Raw genomic sequence first — 27,089 nt, forward strand, 5'->3', positions numbered from 1 at the left:
AGCCATTCATTTTGCTTCATAGTACAACTTCAGAGGGCACTCTGGAACTTCACTGTTGGCGTTACTCGTGTTTGGAAAACCACAAACACAACAAGCAGCTGATAGAGTCGGGCTGAGCGCAAATGAAGAATCCGCGATTTGCTGTGAAAGTGAAGATTATTAAGATTAATGAAGTCTTTTTAAAAAACTGCACTGTGATATCATCCTAACAAGGACTGATATAGAAGTACATTAAAAAAAACTGTTAAAAAATATGTTTCGATATGAGTCTGAGAAAAAAAATGTCAGGAAAGATATTGGTTTTTATTAGTACTTTAATTACTAAATATCATTGTTGTTTTTTAAAAGCCTACATTGGTCAGTCTCTATCATAGGTTCACAGCTCTGGCTGTGAGCACGGAAGCTCCATCCACCTGCTGCTCAAACCTTCTACTTGTGAGGGACAGCCAATCACAAGAGTGTTTGCAGAGAAACAGGCAAAGGGGGAGGAGCTAAAACAGCTAGGACAACTAAGGGTCATTTTTAATCAAACCTACTCTTGTGTCCAAGAATAAAAACATGGAGCTGGAATCCAACATTATAGGTCCACTTTAAATAACTTAAAGTTTCAGTGGGTTTTGCTCTTTTCTTTCTAAACTTAATTCAGAAATCCAGTGAACAAAAATAATTTGCTGCCTGCAAAAGGGAGGAGGGATATTTCCAATTCATGCCCATCACTTAGCAACAGTGCTCTCAGGCTTGAAACACTTAAATGCCAAAGACATCCTGCACAGTTCCTGTGTTAAACAGAACCTTACTTAAAAGGCATTATAGTGTAGTTACTGTATATCGAGCAAAGAAAATGGTAAATATACATGACAATAGGCCATGCCGTAATAAGATGCAAAGACCCCGAAGAGCTTTCCTTTAAGCAGGTACAGTGAAGAAACTAGCAGCTATAACTGGCTATTATTGTCGCTGATTACCTAAAACATATAGAAAACAGTTGGAACAATCTCTAAGGGCACTGCTGCATGAATCCCTGAGAGCAAAATTGAGCTTAACAGCTCTCAAACTGACTTCTGGAGTGTTTGTCCAACATGAAAGAATCATCCACCAGCAGGAAACACTGTGACCTGCGTGCAAAAACTATTCCTCACGAGATGCACAATATTTCAATAAAACCACACGTGGCTTCTTTCAACATGCACCAAAAATACTTCACACTTCAAATGCTCGATTTCAATAGAATCTCCATTAAGTGGGCTGTGGTGAAGGAGAAAACCAGCTCTGTATATTTTACCCATCTTTGCGTAAGGAAACACTTTCAACATGTTCGCAATGATGGATGTGACCTTCGCTTCCAGAGGAAGATGGAGAGGAGGCACAGACTACCTCTCCTCTCCTCAAACCTCCCTCTGAGACTATTAGGTATCGCCCGGTGTGATGATGGCTGGTCATTAGAGGCATTTTGGCTTTAAAACATAGTTAGGGGTGCTTCGGTATATACACGATTCTGCTGGTGAATACTGGCATTTTACAGCGGGCAGCCTAAATAAATGTGTGTGTCTACTCACTGAAATATGTGTGGACAGCAAATATAAATCTTAGACAGCAAGCATGTCTAAAGCAGCATGCCTGCTACATAAATAATAGGTTTCCATGAGAACTATGAGCAGCAACAGCACACTCACAGGCACGCACACAAGAAATTCTGAAATGGACCTAAAACTCAAGCCCTCGTTTCCGTATCAATACTGCATCAATTTTGAGGCTTTTGTGTTCCTCGTGAGAAACTGATACACACAAACGCTGGAGCCAGATGTTGCAGTGCAGTGTGTTTCCTGGCTGCTGGTGTGTACAGGTCTTTAATGGTACAGTTAACTGGGGGAAGAGGGCTAATGTGGAAAATATGACACAGCTATTTCCCATGCTCACAAAGACACAGGTATGCTCTTCAGAGATTATTTTGCCTTTAAAAGGGCCTAAACTAAAGTTTATACATGCCAAATTGATCAATCCCACAGATTTATAAATATGTAGGTATGTGTATAAATAAGGATTATTATTATTGTTATTATTACTACTACAAGTAGAAAATTAGAAATCCACTTACCGATAGGCCAGACAAACCTGTTTCAGCTGAGCGGCTATAACTGGTGACAGGCCAATCAGTCACAGACATATTCAGTTCTGAGCAAATTTAATTAGCATGTGCTGCTGCCTGACGCGCACCTTATCAAAAAACGTAGCTATAGAAACGTGGCGTGCTGATTTGTGCAAAGATATTTCTTCAGAGGAACAACATGTGATATGTAACGGGTCATGATTACATCTGGCATCTTCGTAATGCTAATGCACTAACTGGTAATCAGCGAGCGCAGCCATCTGCTGTTTTTGTTTTTATAGCTCTGCTGATCCACGTGTACACTCAGATGGTTCGGGCAAATTGTGTTGCAGCAATTTGAAGGTACACTTCTGAACTCCCCCCCCAACATGTGCCTGTATTTGAAGTACAGAAAGAGATGCCATGCATTACAGAAACCTTACCACCGACTAGTATTTTAGAGGCTAAACTGCAGAGCACTGTAGGCACGTAACATGTCTAACATGTCACATCAACTTGGATATACTGTAGCTATTATTTAATTTAAAGAAATGTTGAATATTCTGTTAGGAAACTTCCTTGAATGAGAACGACAAAAGGTCCCCTAACCTGCTGATAACTGCAACATGTTTTTTATAATGATTATTTAAAGAGAAGTTTTATATAAAACAATTATTGTAAAGTCTAATGTATTCTAATCCTGACATGTTGTAGAGCCTGCAAGGTGTCCTTATATTGGCTTTCGAGAGATAATGTGCCTATTTTAGAAACGTCCAAAGTCTGCATTAGTAGGTTGGAGGGGTGGAGGTGACATTTTTCCCCCCGAGTTATCACCCAGGACACACCTTTGTCTTTTGCACTTTGCTTCTTTTTTTCACCTCACCTTGTACATTAATGAGCCATCGCAGCCAGGGATAAGAATATGGCTAGTGGCCAAAATCGATTACATTTGTAAAAACTGTGAAGCACAATCAGTGGAACATGAGCATTTTTATATATGATATGTGTTGTTGTTTTACTTTTCTTTAACAATGGATGTCAACCAGTGAATGAACAAACGCATCGACATCCCAGCCGCATTTAGATAACGACAGCAAGAACTCAAACGGTGCACGCAAAACAAGAAATGTCAGCTAGCTTCCTCTACAAACACAAACATTGCAGAAAGAAGACAACCACTGGCTGGATATTTCTCTAAAATTGGTTAGCTTTTTATAGCGACTTCACACCAACTTTAAAGCGTGCTTGTGAATGACTGCCTAACAGAACCGGCCTCTAACAGAAGTCCCTCTTTGTGAGTGCATGTGTGAGCGCATTGTTCGGGATGAATGAGAGCTGTGTGTGTCTGCAGTTTTGTGCCTCTCGTTGCAGCATAATTTCCTTAATTTAATAACACTTGAGAATCAAGAAAACTGATTGTGAACACTAATGTTTGGCCTGTTGCTGCCTCTCAGCTGATATGTTAAGCAGCTTTTACAAGTACAGTAAAGAGCGCCGAGACAAAATGCCCGTTGTGCACATTTTATGGCCTCACAGCGACACATGTGCTGCAACTATTGAAGGAAATACGCGGTGTACTTTAGCCCAAGCACTTCATTTTGCGTTGCAGCACAAAGTAAATATTACCAGTGCAAAAACTTCAGCTTCCGTCATTGCAGCCCTCAGGTTTTAGTAATCAATTGCTTTGTTCGACTGGCAGCAACTATAATAAACTATATAAAGTATAAACTATATAAAGTATGTTATCAGTAATTAACAATATATTCAGAATAAGAAGTTTGATAACAATAAACTCATCTAACAGAGACAAAGACAATTTTAAAGCACAAGAAAACAAACACAATATCGCTCTGTCAGCAGTCACCACACAAATGAAAACTCAGCTGACACGATTTACTGATCTCTATAGGAGAACTGATTTTATTAGAGTCACTACTGTAAGTAAATAATGGCTGATGATTAACCTCTGGCAACTCTCATGACGTCTGGCTACCAACGCAATGCTGCGCTTTGTATCACAAAACTAATCAGATATCTTTCTAGATATTTAGGCACAAGGTAATCACAGGTAAATATCATATCGTATATGTGCAACGCAGTACAGCCCCGTTTAGAAAGCATAAAGGCAGCAAAAAGAAGCATGAGCGCTTCCTTGTTGATGAATCACAAAAACTTGGAAACTAAAGTGAGTGAGAAGAAAACAAAAGATTTTAATGCAAAAAAAAAAAAAAGAATTAGGGCTGTTATTACATCAGGCTTTCAATGCAAGAATAAACCACAGAATTCACTTCAATGACATTATTGCACCATCTAAAAAAACGTTTTAATTAGATCTTACTTTTTTTGTTTATATCTCTGTGTTTGTTAATGTGTGTTCTGCACATTTTTAGCAAATAAAATAAAAATATGTTTAGCAATGTGACAAGACAACAACTGCACAAATGGATGCAAAAAGAGCACATGCACTGAATGGACAGTGAGACGTTATGATACACCATGTAAGTGTACAAGAATAAAATCTACACGGGCACAATCTTCAATGAACGCTGACCACTGATCTCACTCAGGGTTGGAGCCGCAACGTTCAAACGCTTTATTATTCAAGATTAGGGGATGCTGCGCATTTTCACTACACCATATTTAGTCTTTCAAACTGACAGACACTGCGCTCTCATTGGTCCACACCTTGTCAATCACAAGCTTCTGCTAATATCAGCTTTCAGTGTTGTTTTAACTAGAGATGGACCGATCCGATATTACGTATCGGTCCGATACTGACGTAAATTACTGGATCGGATATCGGAGAGAAATAAAAAAAATGTAATCCGATCCATTAAATATCAAAAAAGCACCTCACAAAACTTGCGACATGGCATAATTCGGCTCATAACCATAGCACGTCGGAGCAGTGTGCGTCACGTGATAGAGCGACTGTGGCTGCGAGACCTCTCGGCAGTCTGGTTCAGTATTTGGAGCCTCGCTACCAAACCGGCATTTCATCTCCGAGAAAGTTATACCAGAGAGAAGTAAAGCAAGTGTGTAAGTTCATCTCTGAATGTTTGTAAAGCATTCTCACGTTAAGCTTAACAAGCGATATATGGAGCGACTGCCTCTCCTGCTGCTACTTCAATCATGAAACTGCTTAAATGATCAGCTGATCGGCTTTTCTGTAGCGAGTCCGTCTCTCTTGTTTGTTTTTGGCCCACTTTGCACCAGAAAGAGGAAACCAGCGGTTGAACAACAGCAGCACGTTTAAGCTTGATAAGCTGTTTTTAGAATTTATTTAATATTACTTTCTACACCAGGATCTTTTCTTACGCAGCTGATGGCTGGTAACTGTGCAGGGGCGGATCTAGCAAAGTTTAGCCAGGGGGGCCAATAAGGCATTAACAGGGAAAAGGGGGCACAAAGACATACTTTTCTTTCTTATTCTCATTTAAAATGTCTAGCTTTTAATAAATAATTATCTGAATCTTACACCCAAAGTTTTAATCTGATGAAAAATGTATAGAAGTCCATTACTGTATATAGTAACTGTTAAGTCTAATATACCCTAGTAAGCTATAGTATTTTTTCCTTTGGGAAGGTACCATCTGTGAATTCTGCAATTCTGTTGAAGAAAGATGTTGAATCTATTTAATTATTCTTGAAAAATAATTGATTTCTGTGCATTTTGTTTCCACACTGCATCAAATTAAAGTTGATTACGTCGATTAAGCATCATGAGGTGGGGGGTGGGGGTGGGGGGGTTCCCCTATTTTTATTTTTTTTTGCTGGGAGTTTTAGAACCCTATTGGTTAGGTTGTTTACTCTTTAAAATACCAGAATAGGAAGGATGGAGTAAGTTTAACTTTATTAGATTGATCAGTATTGCTGAACTATGAAATATTTTGGGTGCAGTATATTTTTTGCATACAGGTACAACAGAATGGCTTTAGTGTTTGTTTGTTTTTTGTAACTTGAGTATGAACTTATACAAAAAGCAGCAAGATATTAAAAAACATTTTTAGTGATTAAAAACACTATATCGGATTCATATCGGTATCAGCAGATATCCAAATTTATGATATCGGTATCGGACATAAAAAAGTGGTATCGTACCATCTCTAGTTTTAACATTATGTGTCTTTAGCCCCTGAGAGGTCACTCTCAAGCACTTAAACATATTTCCTTTGCTGTTAACACAGAATTTATATCATTGGGTCAAGCTTCTTCTTGATTTTGATTGGCCACTGAGAAAACAGGGACACTGAGCATTGAAAAAATTCTGTGCATTGAGCTTTGCAGGTGATTGCAGGCACTTATCTTCTATTCAGACACTGTACAGGAGTTTTTGTGTTTTGTCTGGGCCTGATCCTGTGTGATGATCTACACCTGATGAGGGGTGGATAAAGGTATCAGTCTTTATGTTGTGGCTTTTGAGTCCGGTCACAACGATTACTACCTAAATCCAGGTTATATCATTACTGTTTACTGGGGTCACACAGAAATCTAAACGTTTTCCTGTAGCCTTCTATGCAACCAGAAGACTTTGTGCAACAACAACAGACACCTTCTGCTGGTTTAAGCCACTTTCTCCAAACTACATCTGTCTTGTATGATGTCTGTAAAGTGGAGAACTAATTTATAAGTTAAAACAAGCAAAATTTGTTCACAAGCAGGACCTACAGATAACTTGTGCATATTTTCACCACCATATTTTTATTCCCTTTTGCTATTAGCGTGAGTGTGCACGATGATCAACATCATCAACCCGAAATGCCTTAACCGGCACTTTATAAAGGCCACCAGGAGTTGACCCTAGTGCTGTGCGAAACAACTCCGAGATTATGGGAAGTCTATGCGAAAGCATCCCTCGGTGTCCTTGCTCCATGACCTCGGTAAGCACTTTGGCAGATAGCTTCAAGTTTCACTGAATAAAACATCAAGTCTATTTTATAGAAATCATTTCATTCTGCAAGTCAGAAAAGAGAATTTTCCAGAACGTGTTCTTGAGAAGGTGATTAGAGTCTGATCTAGCCCAACAGTGCAAGCATCCCAGTGGCTATGTCCATCTTTTATATATATAGTCTATGGTCTAAAATGGACTTGAGTGTAAATCCCACTTTCTTAGTACAGATATGTTCTGGGCTGCAGCTTGTTTCAAACTTCTTTAAAACACATAAGAAATAACTGAGAAATTGATTGACAGTTTATTACCGATTTTTTTTTTCTTGTCCAACAATCAGCGAGCACTAAAAATCCCACATCCCTGTCATTTCTGAGCCTCTCAGTCCTTCGTCATCATTTTTCTGACACTTCCCAACTGCAAGCTTTCACAAGGTTCGGTGCACCCGCGGCGCGCTCCCGAAAGGGGAAGCCTTTATGACGGGAGAGCTTTCTGCCCCACAACGCACCTGTTCCGGTTCACCTCAGCACCTAACCACGTTGCGAGCTTCAAACGCGACTGCAGACAAGTGAAACTCCGTGTAATTTACCCCTCCCTCTGCCACTGCCGACGAATCATCGAGTCAAACAAAGAGCGCAAGGAGGCGGAATTTAAATGTGATCGCAGCGCCACGCGCGCACTCTCTCCAGCGCGTGCATCGCCTCGAGCTGCGCGGTAACTTCACCGGGGTGTTTAGGGTTGAGATCAGATTAGACGTGAAATCTCACCAGGTCGATGAAGGTGAGAAACTTCCAGCTGCCTCCGTAGGTCTGGTGTGCCGGCATGTCTAAGGCTTTGTAGTGGCACAGGATGGAGAAATAAGACAGCAGGATGGCGACCCGGAGAACCTGCGAGGGGATCAGCGCCATGATGCTCGCTTTGCACCTGTATCTGTTTGTCCGTCTACCTGCCTGCGCTTTTTTTCACCTCCCTAATGTCTCTATGTGTCCGTATTTTTACTTGGTTTAACCTGCCTGCCTGTCCGTGCTTTTCCTGCCCCCCTACTGTCTGTGTACTGCTTCCGTGTTATGGTGATGATGAAAGGGGGAGGAGTGTAATCTCCACAGTCCGTGCAGTTATAGCGGGACTTACAGTATGTTGCTGTTTTCTTAAGGAACACGTAGCTTGAAGAATATTAGAATAAAGCACACTAGGACAATAAAAAAACACATCAAAGCTTAGTTTAGTTTAAATCCAAAATAAAATTGTAATTAAATAAAAATCAATCTGCACTTAGAGATACAAATGACCCAAAGGTTCGGGTACTGTGCATTCATTCAGCTGGTGGTGCAGAAAATGTTGATGAAACTAGTGGGAATAAAGCCAGTAGAACAGTAAACGCATACCAAGAATACCTGTTTAATCAATAAGTGAATGAATAATTTCACTTTGATATACCAACAAACTGACACATCATCTCCTTCACAGGACTATGTCATGGTAGCCCTATGATGTGTCAGAGCTGTAATGTGCAACCAGCCAACATATTAAAAATAAGTGTCAGCAGTGAGAGCGCACTCATAAAATAACTAATAAAAAACAAATTAAAATGTTTGTTTCACCACTGTGTGTAATAAATCATCAGATTTATGGCTTTCTGCAGCATTAGTCTCTTATTTGCAACAGTATTGTATGTTGGTGTTACATTTTGGGCTTTTTTTAATAGTTTTTTTAATCGCAATTTTATCATCTAATAACAGCTGATTGAAACAGGCAGCACCCATCGATTCTATATGCACATATGAAAAATCATACGACACGTGAAACAAAAATCACACAGAGGCTGAAGTGAAAAGCTGATAGCTGCTGTAGTGATGGCCGTTATCTTAGACTGGGGTTTTAGGTTTTATAAGGGCCAGCTAACAAAAGCATGGCATTGTTTAACATACTTTTTTCTTTTTTAAAACCTGAGCCATACCAAGTGTCTCTGGTGAAATTATGTTCAGCATCCCCATAATTTCGCCTTGCACTTTGTCACTGCCAAGGAAATAGTTTTGAAAGGTGTGGCCTTTTCTGGCTTCATGGTCAGACAGTATTTTCTGTTTGATTTAGAATTATTCTTTTTCATTGACATCATCTAAAGAAGCAACAACATCTGAGAAGCATCTGTTAGTCTGGAAAGGGTTATAAAGCCATTTCTAAGGATTTTGGATTCCAGTGAAACCACCATGTCCATCCATAATCGCCACCCATAAATAGAGAAAACTTGGAACAGTGGTGTGCCTTCCCAGGAGTGGCTAGCCTACCAAAAATTACTCCAAGAGCACATCAGTGACTCATCCAGGTGGTCGCAAAAGAAACCAGAAAAACATCTACAGACCTACAGGCCTCACTTCTCTCAGTTAATGTCAGAGTTCACGATTCAACAATATAAAAGCGACTGGGCAAAAATGACATCCTTGGGAGAGTTCCCAGGTGAAAACCACTGCTGACCAAAAAGAACACAAAGGCTCGTCTCACAATTGCCAAAAAAAACATTTTGAGGATTCTCAAGACATTTGGGAAAATATTCTGTGGACTGACGAGAGACCTTTTAGAAGGTTTGAGTCCCTGTTACGTCTGGCATAAAATTATTTATACAAAGAACGTCAAGCCAGCAGTTAAATTTGGCAGTGATACAAATCTTAAGATTGGACCAAATATCTTCAACAGTGATGTGAAAGAGTCATTACCAGTTACACTGTAACAGCTCCTTCTGGTTTTCAAGAGTGTCCACCAGCCTGATGGTGGACTTGGTTCATTTGTTTGTCATGCACTTCAAATATTGTTTTTTTTTTCTAAACTATACTTAAGCTTTAATGAAAATAATGAATGTAAATGTGTGTCACCTAATTTTATGATGGAGGGTAAACCTGTGTGTTTTTAATAAATCAGTTGCTGAAATAAAAATCGACTGATTTAAGCTATGTAGAGTATCTAAGGAAGCTCTGCAGGCGAGCAGAGAGGTGATGTTGTTGCTATGGTGACGCTGAGCAGCTACTCAGGCAGAAGTGCTGTGCCATCTCTGCACTTACAGCTTTATGGATGGATGGGCACACGAACAGATAGACCTTACACAAGTCTCTTGTGATTGTCATGTAATGTGTTTCAGTGTGTTTAGTGCAACATAAGTCACGCCTGTGACTGAGCAGGCTGTTCCACCTGCCAAAATACTGTAAAGACCACACACTTGTGCCTAAAAAGGCTCCCTTTTTGGGTTCCTTTGCCAGGCCAAATGTTGTGGTGAAGCTCTGTTTACAGAGCCATCTGTTGATCTGTTCATTTTTTTGTCTGCCAGCAAGACAACACAAAAACTACCAAACTGAATTGTAAAGGAACTTAGTGGCTTGGTGACACATCTGCAAAGGGTCCATCATTTTATAATTTTAGTGTTAATAGTCATCCTTTTGAGTAAAAATAACATGCTTTGGATGAAGATCCACTTTTCATGTCTAATTACAATGTGAAGAACTCAGTGCTAATGATGAACCTACAGAGATTTGTCAACAGGATGTGCAGCTCCATTCTAGTATTTTAGCTCATATATTTCATATATTGAAAATTTCTATTCATTTGGATAACATAAGTAGGCACAGTACAGAGGTTATTACTGACACCTCACAGCAAGAAGATAAATTAATGATGGAATAGGAAACTTCAGTCAGCCTGACTAGCCAAGGGGTGACCACAAGAGGTGACTGTACATCTATCCCACCATAGCTGCCCATCTGGTTACACCACACAGCCAGTGGTTGTGGTGGTTAAGTGGCTAAGCTACATGTCATAGACCTAGAGTTACTTTCTATTTAGTTTTATTTGCAAAGCCCCAGTTCACAACAGCACTTGTGACAAAGTACCTTCAAGAGTAAAGATCTAGAGAGAATACAGAGAGAGCCTCAGTGATCATGTGATCTAAATAACACTTGGTGATGGTAGGAAGGAAGAACTCCCCCAATTCCCTTTCAGAAACAGGCTCATAGAAGGATGGTCATCAGCCGTGATTGGCTGGGAGCTGGAGCTGTACCAATGCATGAGGAAAAAGACCAAAAACAAAAAAACAGGTTATGGGGGTTTGTTCTCAGTTTGGTCCACCTAATAAAAACTTCAGCTGAAACCCAATTTTGTCACCAAATGTTTTCACCTTTTCAGAAATACGTACTTCTCCACCACAGTGTGGTTAGGAGGGGAAAAAAACAGGGGTAGATGCTATACATGGAAATAATACCTGTCAATGACTGGTTCTTATACAGTAAAGCACTTTTCTACTCTACCTTAGTACTCAAAGAACTCGCTTTGTACAACTTTACCTCATTCACCCATTCATGCAAGCACTTCATTCTATGCTTAAGTGCTTTCTAGTTAACATTCACACACATCTAAACTTCGATGGGTGGATCTGAGAGCAATTTGGGGTTAGTTTTTTGCCTAAGGATATTTGGCAGGCAGACTGCAGCAGCCGGGGTTTAAACTATGAACCTTCCAGTTAGCAAATGATCTGCTCTACCTCCAGAGCTACAGCCACCCACGAGGTTGTGTTTTCCATGAAGGAACACCAAAACTCAGGAAGTGGATCTAAGTCCACTTCCTGTTCCAGAACATTCAGCATTCCTCCTTGTTCAGAATAGACATTGAGATGATGGTTAGCTTTCCCCTCTTACCTTGTTTGGACTGTCTGCCTGCACTGACGGTTTTGTAAAATCCAGTCCCTTTTAGCTACTAGATACTTTCCGTGGAACCAGCAAGAGTAATGAATTGATTTGTGACATCTTTGTTTATAAGAGTAGTGACGAGTGATTTAATTTTGTGTATCTATCAAGTTTGGGAACTCATAAGAAACAGGTCAAAATCAATACATCCATACTTATAGGTCGAGCCCAAAGCAATTAGTTCCTTTTCCATAAAAAAGTATGACTCAACACAGTAGTTTATACTGTAAAACCATTCACACTTGGTAAAACTGTCGATCTCTGCACCCCCAGTTTACGTTGCAAGCTTCTTGTTATAAATTGGAGGGGTCTGAGCTTGAAGTCAAACTGGTAAAGCCCCCTCTTAAAATACTGAGTCATTTATTTAGTCGTGCCAGAGACATTATGACTTCATCCAGCTGCCTGCCTCCAAGGCTTGGAACAAGGAATACTGAATATGTTTTGGTGATGATCCAGATTTGGGAAGATTTGGGATTTCCGCTGTTAAATTACCATAACATAGTGATAGACGTGTCCAAATCCAAGTAGTCAGTTCCATTTAAAATGCAAGTAATATGTGTGAATGCAACTTTGAGATTCAGTAACAAAGTGTGAACAAATCTGTTGTCAACTGCCATTGTTGCTTTCCTAGTATCTTTTGTAAACACAAAAGATTCCCAACAACAGAGCTAACAGAACAACTCCACTCGAGATATTTAAAGATTGAGTGTCTTGCTAAAGGGCACCTCAGTCGTCGTTGCTGAGTGACTGAAAACAGTGTCTTATTCCGACTGGCAACTCAAAGCAGTAACCATGGCTGCCATGGGAGAAAGCTCTTAATACCGCTTGTTTTGGGGTTTGGAAGAGTTTTGTGGAAAATGCCAGAATGATTGGATGGAATACTTTGACCCTCACAGATCCCTGAGAATCCTGGAAAAAGCTGGTGCTTCTGAGTGTGTGAGAGAGTGTGTGTGGATGTGTGTCAGTGTGTGGCTGTGTGTATAAGGCTTGTGAATGAACTGCTGGGCTGTATCTGTGCCCAGTAAAAGGTAAGTAAGGATTATTTTGAATAGCAAATCATAAAAAGCTAAAAAAGTATAACATTTTGGAATAATAGGTCCCACTGTTGAAGGGTTCAGGTTTGAGTTTAGGTCAGATTAATGGGGTAGCTGCTTGGGTAGACTGTGGCATTTAGTTGCACTGATTAAGGTAAAGTAAGATTCTAGGAAACTATGTTAGTATATGACCTCACAAAGATAGCTCTGTTTCTGTCAGTGTGTTAGGGGCATGTGAGTTTCCCATTGTGGAAATAAGTCAGTTGTACCAGGATGCCAGTTTCCAGCCTTGTGGAGACACACTTTTAATTCTATGGAGGGTCTGCATAGAGCTGGCAGAAACTTGCTTCCTCTTTCCCCTTTTCTCGTTCTTGTTGTCTTCCTCTTTTCCTCTCCAAAATATTCCAGTGTGGAAACATTATTGTGACTGTTGGGGAATAAGAGGGAGAAAGTAAGCACAAGTCAACATATTCCAGAGTTTAAAAACTAACCACACTTCCTGAAATAACTTGTAGAACAGCAGTAAGATCTGAATGACTTTATCCAGCTCGCATTTGTTTTGGTGTTTTGCTCTGAGGCTCTTTGTGATGTCTATCTAGAAAGGTGCTATACATATAAAAGATTACTTTACTTAAATTGTTGTGGAGGAATATTGGTCCTCTCTATGTTCATTGAGGTTTGAGGGGATTCATTTACCCACATCTCTCTTAAGGTCCTGCTACAGCACTTCAGTTAGGTTCAGGTCTGGACTTTGGTTGGTCCATTGCAACACCTTGACTGCTGTCTTCTTTCTATTTGCTCGTGTGCTAGGCATTATTATCCTTTTGAATGAACCAATCTGAGCTAAGCTTTAGATGTCACACAGGTGACCTCACATTTGACTCCAGAATACTTTGGTATACAGAGGAGTTCACGGTCAACTCATCGACTGCAGGGTGCCCAGGTCCCGTGGCTGCAGAACAAGCCTACATAATCACCCCTACATCACCGTGCTGACAGTTGGCATGAGGTGTTTGTTCTGATATGCTGTGTTGGGTTTTCACCAAACACAGACACACTGCTGTGGTTTTGTCTGTCCAAAGGACATTCTTACAGAAGGTTGTTTTTGTTGTTGTTAAGAAGTCATGCATTCAAATAAGTCATACTTGTTAAGTCTTTTTATGGTTATACAGCCATGAACTTTAACTTTTAACATGCTGACGCCTGATTCCTGTAGGGTCTGAGATGTATCTCCTGGGGTTTTTTTTTTTTTAAAGTTTCTCTCAGAATTGCACAGTCTGTGGTGAAGTAGTAACTGAGACATCCACTCATGTGAAGATATGTGAATGTCTTGACTGTTTCCACTTGTACCTTTTCATTGTAGAAGGATGAACTTGAAATTGTAATAACTCTTATAACTCTTCCCATCTTGATAGGCAATTTCTCTAAGCTTACAGTTGATATCTTTCCTCTGACATTTTGTTCATCTGGACCAGCACAAAATCTCCTTTTTTTTTATATAGGTGCTCACACTTACTGGTGATCAGTTATGGAAGTGCATTTGATCAGCAGCACCTAGCTATTTCCTAAAAATGTCATTTTATGTAGGTTTGTTTACTTTATGTTATCTTTAAAGCTCGATGAAGCCAGTAGGTGTGATGAGTTATTAAAAAGAAAAAAAAGTTATTTAATTCCAAATATTTTGTAAATTAAATAATACATTATTATTCAATTAATCAAGTCAAAGTATATAGCATTTTGACCAAACAAGGTCTATCTGCAGAAGAATAAACACAGGTCCAGGTGATTTCGCAGATACTCTCTGTCTTGCTTTCTTTTATTTTGAAATAGTAGTTATGATCCACCACAAGAGAGTAAATGAAAACAAAATTCTGGGATAGAAAAAAAATAAAGTGGGGAACGATTAGACATTTTCTGATTGGCTTAAAAAGTGGAAGCAATAGGTGAACAATGTCATGTTATAATGACAGCAACAGTAAAGAATATAAATAGATGTCAACAGAATGCTAGTTGAGAACATTATCCACATCATGAACATAATTATTAATAATCACACTGATTTTTAACTCCTTGTTTTTCCAAGTTCACAATGAAGACACTGGTTGAGTGTGTCTGTGTATCACAGACCAGCAAGGGGCACTGTTTAGCCCTAAAATCTCTGGTATGGTGCTATTACTGTTGGAAGTATCACACCACCTATGAAGATGCCCCTTTGAACGATATTTTCATGTGGTTTGACCTTTGCCCCCCCAAGCTTTTACGTAACCCTTAGGCCACGCCTTAGTAAAATGTGAGCATGTGCAAGTGTCTGTGTCCACCAGCAAGGAACAGAAGATGGTAAGATAAAGAGTACAGTACGTGTGTGTGTGTGTGTGTGTGTGTGTGTGTGTGCATGTTGAGAAGTGTGTGTCACTCTGTGAGAAACTAGGTGTGGTAGTAAGGGGAGCGGTCTTGCTCTGTGTGTGTGTGTGTGTGTGTGTGTGTGTGTGTTGAATATGCGTATCCTTGTATGAGTAAGCATTAGTAATCACTCAGCTGTCATAGAAGTGCTTTGTCTTGCAAAGCGTTACAGTTCAACTCAAACACAAAGCTGAAGGCAACTACTTGACTGTCTGCATGTGTGTGTGTGTGTGTGTGTGTGTGTGTATTCACTTCTCTTATGTAATGGATTATTCACAACTTCCCATAAATACTCAGCAGGTTCCTTGTTCACGGTTGTTTTTCTTTACACTGAGCAGAGCATACAGACCATGAATAGAGAGGATTAAGAGTTCCAGTCTGGGACTACAACCAGTACATTAAAGCTTGATAAATGACTCGCTTGATGGGATTGTGGCCATGCTTATTATTTTAGCCGATACTCAATGTGATGAGAGAATTGGCACCAAAACCATCTCTGTGTCATAGAAGGTTCTGTGAATACTAATGCTAAGTAGTTGTAAATGGCTGATTTAATTTGAGTCATGTGCCATGATCTCATTTTTCATGAATTGCCACTCACTACTTCTTATATCAGCTTTAATCAGAAGAACCAAATAACCTGTGTGTGAGGCGAATCTTGAAATCCACAGAGAATTATGACCAAGCAGCAACTTCAGGGGCCGAAAAATAAAGTCAGTGTGTAAGTGCCAACACACGTTTGGACGTTCGGTGTGTTTTGCAGCATATTGATGTAATTATCTGACAAAGAAGATGGCTTACTGTGTGAGACAGGCTGTCAAAAAGTGTGTGCATGAGTTTTAGTGAGTAAAATTGTCTTTTTGTGCATGATTTGGTTCTTCGGGCTTCATCAGGCTGTGGTCTCCACCTGGGTCTGGGGTGGTTTGCGGCTGAGAGTGAAGCTGCATAAGAATTGTCACCTCCAAAGCACTGGTTCTCATTTGGAAAAAGGAGGAATGATCAGTTCATGTCTAGAAAGACTTGCTGCCCCAAGTATCTCAGATTCTTGTTCGTGATTGGGGAAGATAGATTGGGGGGAGCTGGAGATAGACAGGCAGACAAGTGTCGATCTATTGTGGTGAAGAGAGAGCTGAGCATGAAAGCAAAGTAGTTGACATCTGACCAGGACACCTCCTAAATGCCTCGTAGGTAAGGTGCTTTGTGGTGTCTGTAGCTCAGGAGCTAGAGCCGGTCATCTCCTAATCCAAAGTGGTTTGATCTCTGGCTGCTCCAGCCTGCATGCCAAATGTCTTTGGGTATGAGACTAACCCCACGTTGCTCTCTGACGCATCCATTGGAATGTGAATGTGTGTGAATGTTAGATAGAAGGCACTTCAGTGGGACAAATCATAGCGATAAGTGCTTGTGTGAATGGGTGTAAATGGGTGAATGAGTCATGTTGTATAAAGCGCTGTTTAAGAATCAGTCCAATTATCATTTCCTATTGGAAGGAAGCCCTGGCAGAAACCCAGAAGATACTTGAGAGATTGTATATCTTTGCTGGCTTGGGGGCAACTCCATGTTCCCCTTGATGAGCTGGAGGAGAGCTTCTGAGCTTCTCAGTGACCACAGATATCATTTAGATTAAGTCAGATACACCATGGAAAGGTGGAGCCAAAAATGAGGTGGGTTGTAAAGTGGCTTGCAGAGCCAAGCAAACACAACTTCTTTACAGTAACAGTGGGCTGAAATTGACTTTGTGCTTTTGTACCTGAACTGATGTCATGCTTGACACTAAATAGTCTCTAAAAGTTAACCTGTAATCATCAGAAGGTCATTTAAAATAATGTGTAGCTGTTGTGAAAGACTTTTGCTAGAATCCTCTGAGACTTGTTTAGTCACCGGGATCACAAAACGTTCTGTCTGATGAATGAGTCGCAGCTCTATTTCCTCTCCTCAAATCTTTGAGGGCTACAGTCTTTGTTTTGGTTTTGAAACAGAAATTAGATTACGCAAATGTACACTAATGCAAAACTGGTAATACAAAAACATGATATTTTTCTCAGGAACTGATGGAAACCAAAACAAAGATAAAGTAAAACTGGAACTTCTCCATTGACTGTACTCAGAATCTCATAATAAAACGTCAGCTGTGTCAGTTTGCTGTGAAATGTTAGTGGAAAGATTTTTGTTACTTTTTAATAAAACACTTAAATGATTTTCATGATAGAAAAGAAGCGTCTACTGTGTACTACAGACATTTCACTCTGTGTTACTCTAACTCTTTGGTAAGTATTTTTATATTCAGGAGGATGTGGAAGCAAGTTGAAGCTAAAATGATGATGATGATAATTAAAAATAATACTGACCCAGACTGCTCCACCAATAACATACATGAAAAGCAGTTTTTTCTTTAACATCTCACATAATTTAAGAAAAAAGTATGAGCCATGTGTGATAAATGCTTTTGTATTATTGTATATGGAGACATTCCAATTTTAATCCATTCGATTACCCTAAATTTACATTTTTGAAAGAGAAAAAAAATAAATTAATTAATAATAATGATAATAATAAAATCCACGTCTAAAAAGCTCTAGGGTTGGTAAATGTTATTCCTTTTTATATCGCAGGTGATGCCTGTTTTTTCCCCTCTTATTTTTAAATTATCTTTCAAAGCAGAGGCGTACTGCATGGCAGAAGAACAGTGTATAATCAAAAGATGTTGATGTGTTTCATTAAAGTAGAATGACATATCCACCACATGAAAACGGCAGCTGGCTTGAAAGAAAAACAAATTATTAAAGCTGTGAGTCATACGAAGGCATTTGCTAGAGATCGACTAATGGCATTCAAGTGTTTTCCACGTGTTTTTGTTCATGTATGGCACTGGGGCCTGAAATCCTGCAAACATTTCTGTACGTATACAATATTTGTACAGTATACATTGAAAAACACTGCATGGTCTCCAAGACTGCATTCACCTTCCCGCTGGGCTTCGTATGAAAAGCAGATGCAAATTGTCACATCAGAAAATGCTCCAGCTCCCTGTCGCCATGGTGCTGTGTTACCACGGTGTCGCCATGGGGACTCCGGGGCCAGTGGTGATGAGGTCATATCCCGATGAGCCTCTTATGGGAGATGGCAGACATTAATCCACTTATCTGTAACCGGCACAAACACACCCACAGATACAAATACACATGAACAGGAACACAAAGCAACAATAAGCATGTATACAGGCCAAGAGAGAAATCTGTCTGTCTGTCTGTCTAGTGTGGCAGTAAACAATTCATTGTTCCCCTGTGACATCACATCATTATCACGTTAGGAACGCCCACATGGAGAACAAGACGAGGCAAGCCAGCTATTATGACAGGGTACATGATGTTCAGCCAAATGCTGGATAGTTCTTAAATCAGACGCAATAACGAGTAACCCTTGCGAAGTGTAGCTTAGAGCATGTGTAGCACGTATGAACATACTTCTCCCGGCCCAAATCCCTTCTTTTACTCAGGTTTTTCAATGCTGGGTCATTGAATCTAACATTGGAAGTCAGTGTTGATCAGATCAGATGAGGTACTGTATGAAAGTGCTTAGCCACCCATCGCTTCTTTACATTGTTGCTTGGAAAATGGGAAGTACATGCGGCAATTTTTGAAACATGTGTAAACAGATATGGAAATTTAGTATATAAAGCAATAACAACAATATTCGGTCTGACCACCTTCTTCAATACAGCCAGAACTCTTTTAGCAGCTTTCTTGTAATTTCTTGACGTAGTCTTCAGGAACGGTTCTCCAGGATTGTTGAAGGACATTCAAAGCTGTTTTGGGCTGTTTCTGCCTTTTGATGATCCCACTCTGCTACAATGAAGTTAGACTCTAGGCTGTGGGGAGGCCAGTCCATGAATTGAATTTCAGTTTTCTTCAATCTGGGTATGTTTTTACTGCATTGGGAGTGTTTTTGGGATCATTGTCATGCTGAAAAGTGAAGCTATTCTGATGGTGCTTTTGTATGTGTTCAAATGTAATCAATTTTGACAAAATGTCCAACAACACTGGGTAAAATGCAGTCCCAAACCATGACAGAGCCTCCACCATGTTTTACACATGGATGTAGACATTTACTTTTGTATGTCTCTCCTGATGTCCTCTATACTGACAACAATTTGAACCAAAAATGTTTAATTCTCTCCACTGGACCTGATTTTCAAGTTACAAGAACTGGGCTGATTTTCCTTCCAGTAATTTAGCATACCTCAGCCACTTCTTCCTTCCCCCCTTCAATTAGAATGGCTTTTTGACAGACATCCTTTCACTGAGACCATTTTTGATGAAGCATTAGATGAATCAGCTGAAGAGCCAAATGCATCTCTCATGTCCAGCTCGTGGATTTTTTCCCCCCAGTTTCATAATGGTATGACTTTCAGATACTGTTCCTCTGCTGTGGATATGTAGGCCTACAACTTTTCTCTTCCACTTGTCCAGTTTTCTCAAAATCTTTAAGACCACACTGCACACCATGCTGAGATATATATGTTTTTTTTTTGTGATCAACATTTTATTGATTTAAAACGGGGTTGGGGGGGGGGTACAGACATATACAGCACAACTGTAAACTGCAGTAGCAAAGCAAACATTAGCAAACAAGGCATAGGGACAGCAAAGAAAAGACACAAAAACACAAAGTTAAAACCAATTATTGCCTCTTCCAGGAGATAACTCTGGATGAGAAGATTTTCCAAGCGTCAACAGTCGTGGGTCGAGCTTTATTTAATTTTGCTGTGGTATGTTCAAAACCAATAACACGGATAAGACATCGTCTCCAGAATGATTCCATACAAATGTCAGGACAGAACCATTGCTTTGTAATAGTCTTCTTTGCGGATGTAAATCCAGCGAACAACATTTTGCATTGCATTTGTTTTAAGGAGATTTCAGAGGTATCATTAAGGAGACAAAGACCAGGATTGGGAACATAAAAAACTTCCAGTACCTCAGATAACACAGAGTTCACAAAGACCCAAAAATCGGATACCACAGGACAGTCCCAAAACATGTGCAAAAACGTGCCAGGTGATGAATCATTGCAGATGTGACAGTAATATGTAGCCTGTAGTTTCATCTGGAACCTCCTATAGGGCGTAATGTATGTTCTGTGTATGGTTTTGAAATGAATTAATTGATGCGCCAGGTTCTTAGAAGTCAAACTCAGATTAGACCACACTGTATCCCAGTCTATATTAACCTGTAGTTCTCCCAGTTCCCTGACCCAAATAGATTCAATGGGCAGGGACTTCATACCATGTTCAGCTAATTTGTTGTAGATTTTGGAAACAGAGGGTCTGCCAGATTTAGGCAGGATCCAGTCCAACATGGGATGAGAGGGAAGAGGAGAGTCCCAGGGGACACCGTATGCTTTTAAAGCGGATCTGAGCTGCAGATATACAAAGTAAGAAGATGCAGGAAGAGAAAAACGTGTCCTTAAGTCCTGAAATGAGCAAAGGCCTTGGGCGTTGAATAGATCATCAAAAAGGTTTATCCCGAGTGAGAACCAAGAGGGTTGAACAAATGGTCGGCTGCCACATAGTAACTTTAAATTATGCCAGAGTGGTGAGCTTTTACAAAATTTAACTGGAGCACCCAGCCGCCGTTCTATCTTCCTCCATACCTGTATAGAGTTGGCAATAATAGGTCCAAATTCGTTGTTGTTGTAGAGCGTATTGGCGGGAACATTAGCAAACAGAAGATCTTGTAGTCTATGCGGTGCTGCCTTGGCGGATTCGATCATTTTCCACGCAGTAGTAGTCTCTGGGTTGACCCACGTACTAAGCGCCCTGATTTGGAATGACCAGTAATAAAACTCAAAGTTTGGTACTGCCAGGCCACCAAACAATTTGGGCCGCTGCAATGTTGACAAACGTATCCTAGGCCTTTTGCCATTCCAAATAAATTTAGACACCGCAGAGTGTATGTCTTTAAAATAAGTTAGAGGAGGAGAGAGTGGCAACATAAAAAAAAGGAAATTAAGCCGTGGCAGTATGTTCATCTTTACTGTGTTGATTCTACCCTGAAGCGAAGTTTTTAAATTGTCCCACCTTTGAAAGTCGGATTTGATCTTATTTAGCATAGTAGTAAAATTCTCCTTGATTATCTTTGGAATACTATTATGAATTGAAATGCCCAGATAAGTAAAAGTGCTTTTGATCTGAACACAACCGGGTAAGGAAACTTTCGTAGCTTTATCGTTCAAAGGCATCAAAGCAGATTTCGACCAGTTTATTTTGTAGCCAGATAGAGAGCTGAAATGGTCAAAGTTTTTAATCAATGGATGGATGGACGTCTCATAGTTGTCCAAAAACAGAATAATATCATCCGCATATAGAGATATGATATGATTATGACCACCAATTCTTATGGGAGAAATCGTGGACTGTCTAATGGCTTGTGCTAAGGGCTCTAGAGAAAGGCAGAACAGGAGAGGAGAGAGAGGGCAACCCTGCCTCGTTCCACGCTGCAGCGTGAAAGGGGGAGAGACCAGGTCCCCTGTTAAGACACTAGCAAGAGGTGAGTGATATAGTGTTTGAATCATAGCAACAAATTTCTGCTTAAACCCAAAGTGTTTTAATACCATCCACATATAGTCCCACTCTAGCCTATCAAAGGCTTTTTCTGCATCAAGTGAAAATACTGCACATGGATTTTGATAGCTGTTAGCAGCATCTATGATGTGCAACAGCCGTCTTATGTTATCAGATGCAAGCCGCCCTCGGATAAATCCTGTCTGGTCTGCATTGACCAAAACATGGATAACTCTTTCCAGGCGCAATGCGAGAGCTTTTGCAAGATATATATGTTTTCAGCTAATAGCTCTTTGGTACTTTGTTAGGATAAACATACTGTGTTAGGCTCCTTTATAATGCTTGAATGATTGAAATGTCAGTGAAAATAGATGAAAAATGTTCAAAGAAAAACTTCATCATACCATCAGAAAACCTGGAGAACTAGCCCTCCAAATCACTAAAAAATGACGAGAAAGGCCTGGACATTTACACATCACTGCATGTCATGACACCTAACCATGATATTACTGCCTTGTCACTATACTGCCTTAGAGCACTGACCACAGGACCCACTGAAACTAACAATCAAAACACTGAAGCGCTCACCTTTGCTTTAAAACACGACAAATCTCCGTTAACGAGCTACCGCGGATCGCCCCGTGTGTGGGCCTGGACAGCGTCAACACGTTAACGAGCAAACTGCGCTAACGCAGTAGTTCCCACCCATGTAATTGAGCATTGCGTGTAGGGTTGCCAACTCCCTGAAAAATAAATAAGGGACACCTCGTGGCCAGGGCCGGGCGACCCAGTTGTCTTCACCCTTCCCAGTGTGGTGAATTTTCTAGCTCTTTTTTTGTGTGTGAAATTATTTTTTTAACCATTTGACTTGAAGTTGATTTAAGTAGATGTGTATTCTTTGTGATATGAACACATGTGAAACAAATGATCATTTAGCCATTTATTTTTAGCTCAAAATGACAACATTAACACAGTAAAACAGGTCTCCTTCTTAAACAGAAGCCTGTCATGCTTAACTTTTGAGAATATAAGTAAATCTTTCTTTAAAAGAACTCTGTCCTGCTTAACTTAAAATAATAGAAAACAATAGAAAGAAAAATATTCTTGTAACAGTGCACATTTAGTGCATTTAGTACAACTGGCTTCAGTTGAGGTATTATTTCAGCTTTTCTAAAGCTAATCAGCTGCTCCTGTTTGTAAACCCGCTTGTTCCCATGATTACGCATCTTAACTCATCATCATTATTCATCTATGTATTACTTTTATGTATTAGTCATCTATTTGTTGTAATCATCTATCCTTGCAGTTGTTTATTACACAAAATAAATTATATTATCACACTTCTGGCCACATAGCGCTGATATTCACTGCACATGCCCATATTAACTTTTTCCAGCCAGGTGTTTTCCTTTTCCCATTCTTCCCTTTCTCTGAGGGGAACAAACATTGCTGCTCTAATGCTGGGCTCACACTGTGCGGTTTTTGGCCCATTTTGAGCCGATTTTTGAGTCGTGCGACCGTTTTGGTGATCGGACCGATTTTGGCCTTCATCGTGCGTCGTGTAGTATACGTGGGGTAACGAGAAGTGATTAACACCTCACGACCAGCTCCCGATCATCAATCGCTTGGTCGGGAGGGTGTCACCACAGGCGCTCACACTGCTCACGCGCAAACACGTAAACGTCGGTGAAAAAGACGGAGCAGCACAGCAGTGCAGCGTGTGATCTGGACGCAAGCGATGGAGGCACTACTTGTAGAACTTCGAAAAGGCTCGGATGAGCTTTCCAATGTGGCCTCACAAAATGATCACGACCACAACAACCGTGAAAATAGTTGGATCTACATCGCTGCTCAATCACAGCTGCCTGATCAATGTTTTTCATTAGCAATTTAGCAAAGTTGATGGTGGTGGTGTGTCTGTGTGAGTGAAAGACAGAGAGGGAGAGGGAGAGCGACAGATTTTCTGTTATAACCTTCATTTTATGGACGCACAGTGTGAGCACTCAGGTCCCATCAGAGCATCGGGCCGTATAGTGTGAGACCTGCATCGTGACCTACCAACTTCTAACCCCTGCGAGTCAATCGTGCAGTTTGAGCAGGAGCTGAATAACGTGACTGAAAAAATCGCACAGTGTCTGCCCAGCTTTAGGTGTACTGTCGTCCGAGACTTGCACCGCAGTGTCGGCGTTTGTTTCCCTGTTGGCCATGCTTCTTGTTGTGGTCATCTGTTGTCTTCCGGTATTTTCTCCGTAAGCGACCTTTCCTCGACCAATGAGATGAGCGGTAATCTGAATTGTCATACTCGAATTGTCATAAGTGTGGTGTCAGCTCATTGGTCACAAAGCAGGAGAGGGGCTGGGAATTATGTTTTCAAACAAAGCGTTAATTCCATAAACATTTATAGACTACTTTTGATTCTCACTGTATTACGGGACAAAGTGCGTCCCTTATTAGCTCAATACGGGACGTGTACTTTTGTTTCGAAATACGGGACGATTCCGTATTTTAAGGGACGGTTGGCAACCCTAATTGCGTGTCACATCCAACATACTGTTTTACTTTTGTCCATGACGCGCTTACCTTCAGGGTCATACTTCACATGAAGACCAAAATAGTTCCAAAGGCCAGATCTGAAGGCGGGTAGGGGAGGTTCAATTTGCCATGTTGCAACGAACTTAGCTTCTGTCTTGCTAGCTTGCGCTGCGCTCAGTGGATCTGCGCTCGACAGTGCAGCCTAAGCGGAGTAGTCGAACGCAGATCCACTGAGCTGTCAACACAGACAGCATCGTCAGAAGAAAAGTTGAAAAATTTTGCATTGTTCGATACATATGCGTACCGAACCGAAAGCACTGTATCAAATGGTTCAATATCGATAAAGTATTGTTGCACCCCGAGTATTTATATATTTATCAATGTAGTTTGTTTTTTTTGGGGTTTTTTGCAGCCTCATCAGAGAACAGATTTTTCACGATTGGTTGCAACTGCCCAAACCTTGAAGCTTTTTCAGATCTGATTTATTTATATTTTCCTTTTGTGAAGAGGTGTCATAAATGTTTATAGTTTTATACAGATGGAAAATCGACCAGCTTTTGAAGTAGCTCCACCGACTGTCCTATGTAGCAATGTTTTTTCCCCCTTCCAGGTCTCTACACCAGTAGCATGACTAAAAAAATGATGAAACAAATCAAATGAAAAATTGAATAATTCATGATAGCAGAACCTTCTGCTATACTTTTTCTTATTTTCTGTTTTAAATATATGTTGGAAAGGTCAATGATGACATTAAACAAGTTTTAAAATGAGGTCAGCGTATGTAAACTAAAAGCTCAGGTGTTTCATTGCTCTGTCATATGGTCGTCATAGAAACACAGCTCTACTGGTGAGCACAGAAGCCCCACCCATTACTCAAAATGTTTTGCTTGTGAGGGGCTGCCAATCAGAAGGGAGTTAGCTTAAAAGGAAGGCGGCCTTAAAGGGAGCAGAAGTGAATTAAGCAAAGCTGTTTTAGTAGAGCGCATGAAAAAAATATATGAAGTTAAAAAATTTGTGGATATCTATTCATCCAGGAGCCTATCCCAGCTGCCATAGGGAGAAAGGCGGGGTACACCATGGACTTCTCACCAGTCTGATGCAGATAAATGGAATATGTTCCCTTTAAATCATCTTTGGGTTCAATTTACTAAACCGTTTTGCTAGTTTTAGCTTATAAATGATCAGTCATATTATTAACTTTATATAAAAGATGATCATAGCTACTGGGCCTAAAAAGCAAAGACAATTCAGGAGTTCCTCAAACCAGTTCTTCCAGTTTCAAAAGGATTTCTTTGCAAAGTCTATGAGAAAACAATCCTTGTCTCTTTTTACTTCTGACCTTTGTAAACACATTCCTTATGAGGTCTCAGGTGTTTATATCAAGTCTTACTGAATGCAGTATTACGTTATATTCCCCATAAGCATCAAAGTGGATGATAAAGCAAGCCAAATTTGAGTAACTGATTTTTTAGTCAGTACCAAATCAGTCTCTGATGACTTCTCGGCATCTCAGACTGCCGATTGTTTGTTTAGAACTCAAGTGTTCTTTGAATAGCTGGAATTGCAGGGGAGCAACTGGCATCACAACTGTGAGCGGAAGGTGGGATTCACACTCTGCAAAATTCACACCACTCCAGACAAACACTATGTCCTGGAACACTGGAAAACAAATTAGAAATAAATCACTTGCTTCTTCTGGTGGCTCTATTACCACAGGAAAAGTGCTTGAAATGTGACTCAGGACAGTCATATGTTGGTTTCTTTACTGTAGGCCTTGAAATAATAATGCCACAAATACAACCCTTTGAGATAAAACTTTCACGGTGTTATCGGCTGTGGGCACCAGCGAAGCCTTGACCAGAAAAAAAAACAAAAAACCCCCACAGTGTTTCTAGTCCCTTCACTGATGGCTCCATCTTTGCCGAACAAGATCTTTTCCTCTTTCTCTTTCACTCTCACCTTGGGTAACTTCTCTAAAAGGACGGATGCCATCGAGACAATTATCAGACCATTATGTGTCATTATGTGTTCCCGGGTAAAATGGGAGCCATTTGAAGATGTCTGAGGGCTGTGCAAAAGGCCTGACCTGTTTATTGTCAGAGTGAATGGTTACGTCAGAGCCCGTGTCTTTGGCTAATGCTGTACCTGTCAGAGGCATCAAACCTGTGAAGCTGCAGGTACAAGGTCCAGTCATTTATAAAATCTGCCACCTGCTACTGAAAGGCACTTGCACAGCCTAATGTAACTTAATAGCACAAAGAGATAGCCACATTCAAAAAAAGAGGCTTTAACAAGCCTAATTTATTAGCAGGAGGGCTGCCTAAATGAGCTCTGCTGTATTTCCAAATGTGTTTTACACATGAAAGGAGCCAGAGTAGGTATTGTGTGAATACTAAGGGCCCACCTAAAAATATAGTGCAACCCACCAGATTGATGCACAATTGTTGCACTCACTTTCTTGGATTTTCAGTGGTAAGAAACATGATTATAACCATTAGCACACGGTCATCTTCTGGCATCATTATGGTTATTTTTCAAACTGTTCAACACCGGCAGAGTGTTCTGAACTAAAACTAGAATATAGTAGCTACAGTTTTAGTTTCATGTGATGTTGGCTCTTGGCAATATGTAACTCTGAACTTCAAAAGCAACTGACATAGTCAAACCCTAAAACAGTTCAACATTATTAGGAATACATGAAGATTAATGTCACTTCATATGGCGCTTTAGCCAAGATCCAGTCAGCTTAGCTGAGCATAAGTATTGTGCAGCAGGATTGGCTGGCTTCCCTCAGTCCTGAAGTACATAAAGTCAAACAACCAACACTTTTGCTGTTCACACACAAAAATCCTAAACACGTCAT

The 27,089-nt window shown here is 40.3% G+C and overlaps 2 protein-coding genes across 2 annotated transcripts in view; one reads left to right on the plus strand and one right to left on the minus strand.

Moving 5' to 3' along the window:
• aig1 (androgen-induced 1 (H. sapiens)) overlaps positions 1 to 8,294 on the minus strand; it is a 31,169-nt gene extending 22,875 nt beyond the window's left edge. The window contains exon 1 of the mRNA XM_082506169.1: positions 7,742 to 8,294. Within this exon, the coding sequence (XP_082362295.1) occupies positions 7,742 to 7,882 (141 nt within the window). The 5' untranslated portion in view covers positions 7,883 to 8,294. The remainder of the gene's footprint in view (positions 1 to 7,741) is intronic.
• The window catches only part of LOC309689823 (uncharacterized protein), a gene marked incomplete at its 3' end in the record, with an annotated part of 43,822 nt that continues 23,133 nt past the window's right edge, over positions 6,401 to 27,089 (plus strand). Inside the window, exon 1 of the mRNA XM_082506485.1 lies at positions 6,401 to 6,966. The remainder of the gene's footprint in view (positions 6,967 to 27,089) is intronic.

Source organism: Aulonocara stuartgranti (assembly GCF_965226115.1).
Source record: "Aulonocara stuartgranti genome assembly, chromosome: 15".
Classification (NCBI taxonomy): domain Eukaryota; kingdom Metazoa; phylum Chordata; class Actinopteri; order Cichliformes; family Cichlidae; genus Aulonocara; species Aulonocara stuartgranti.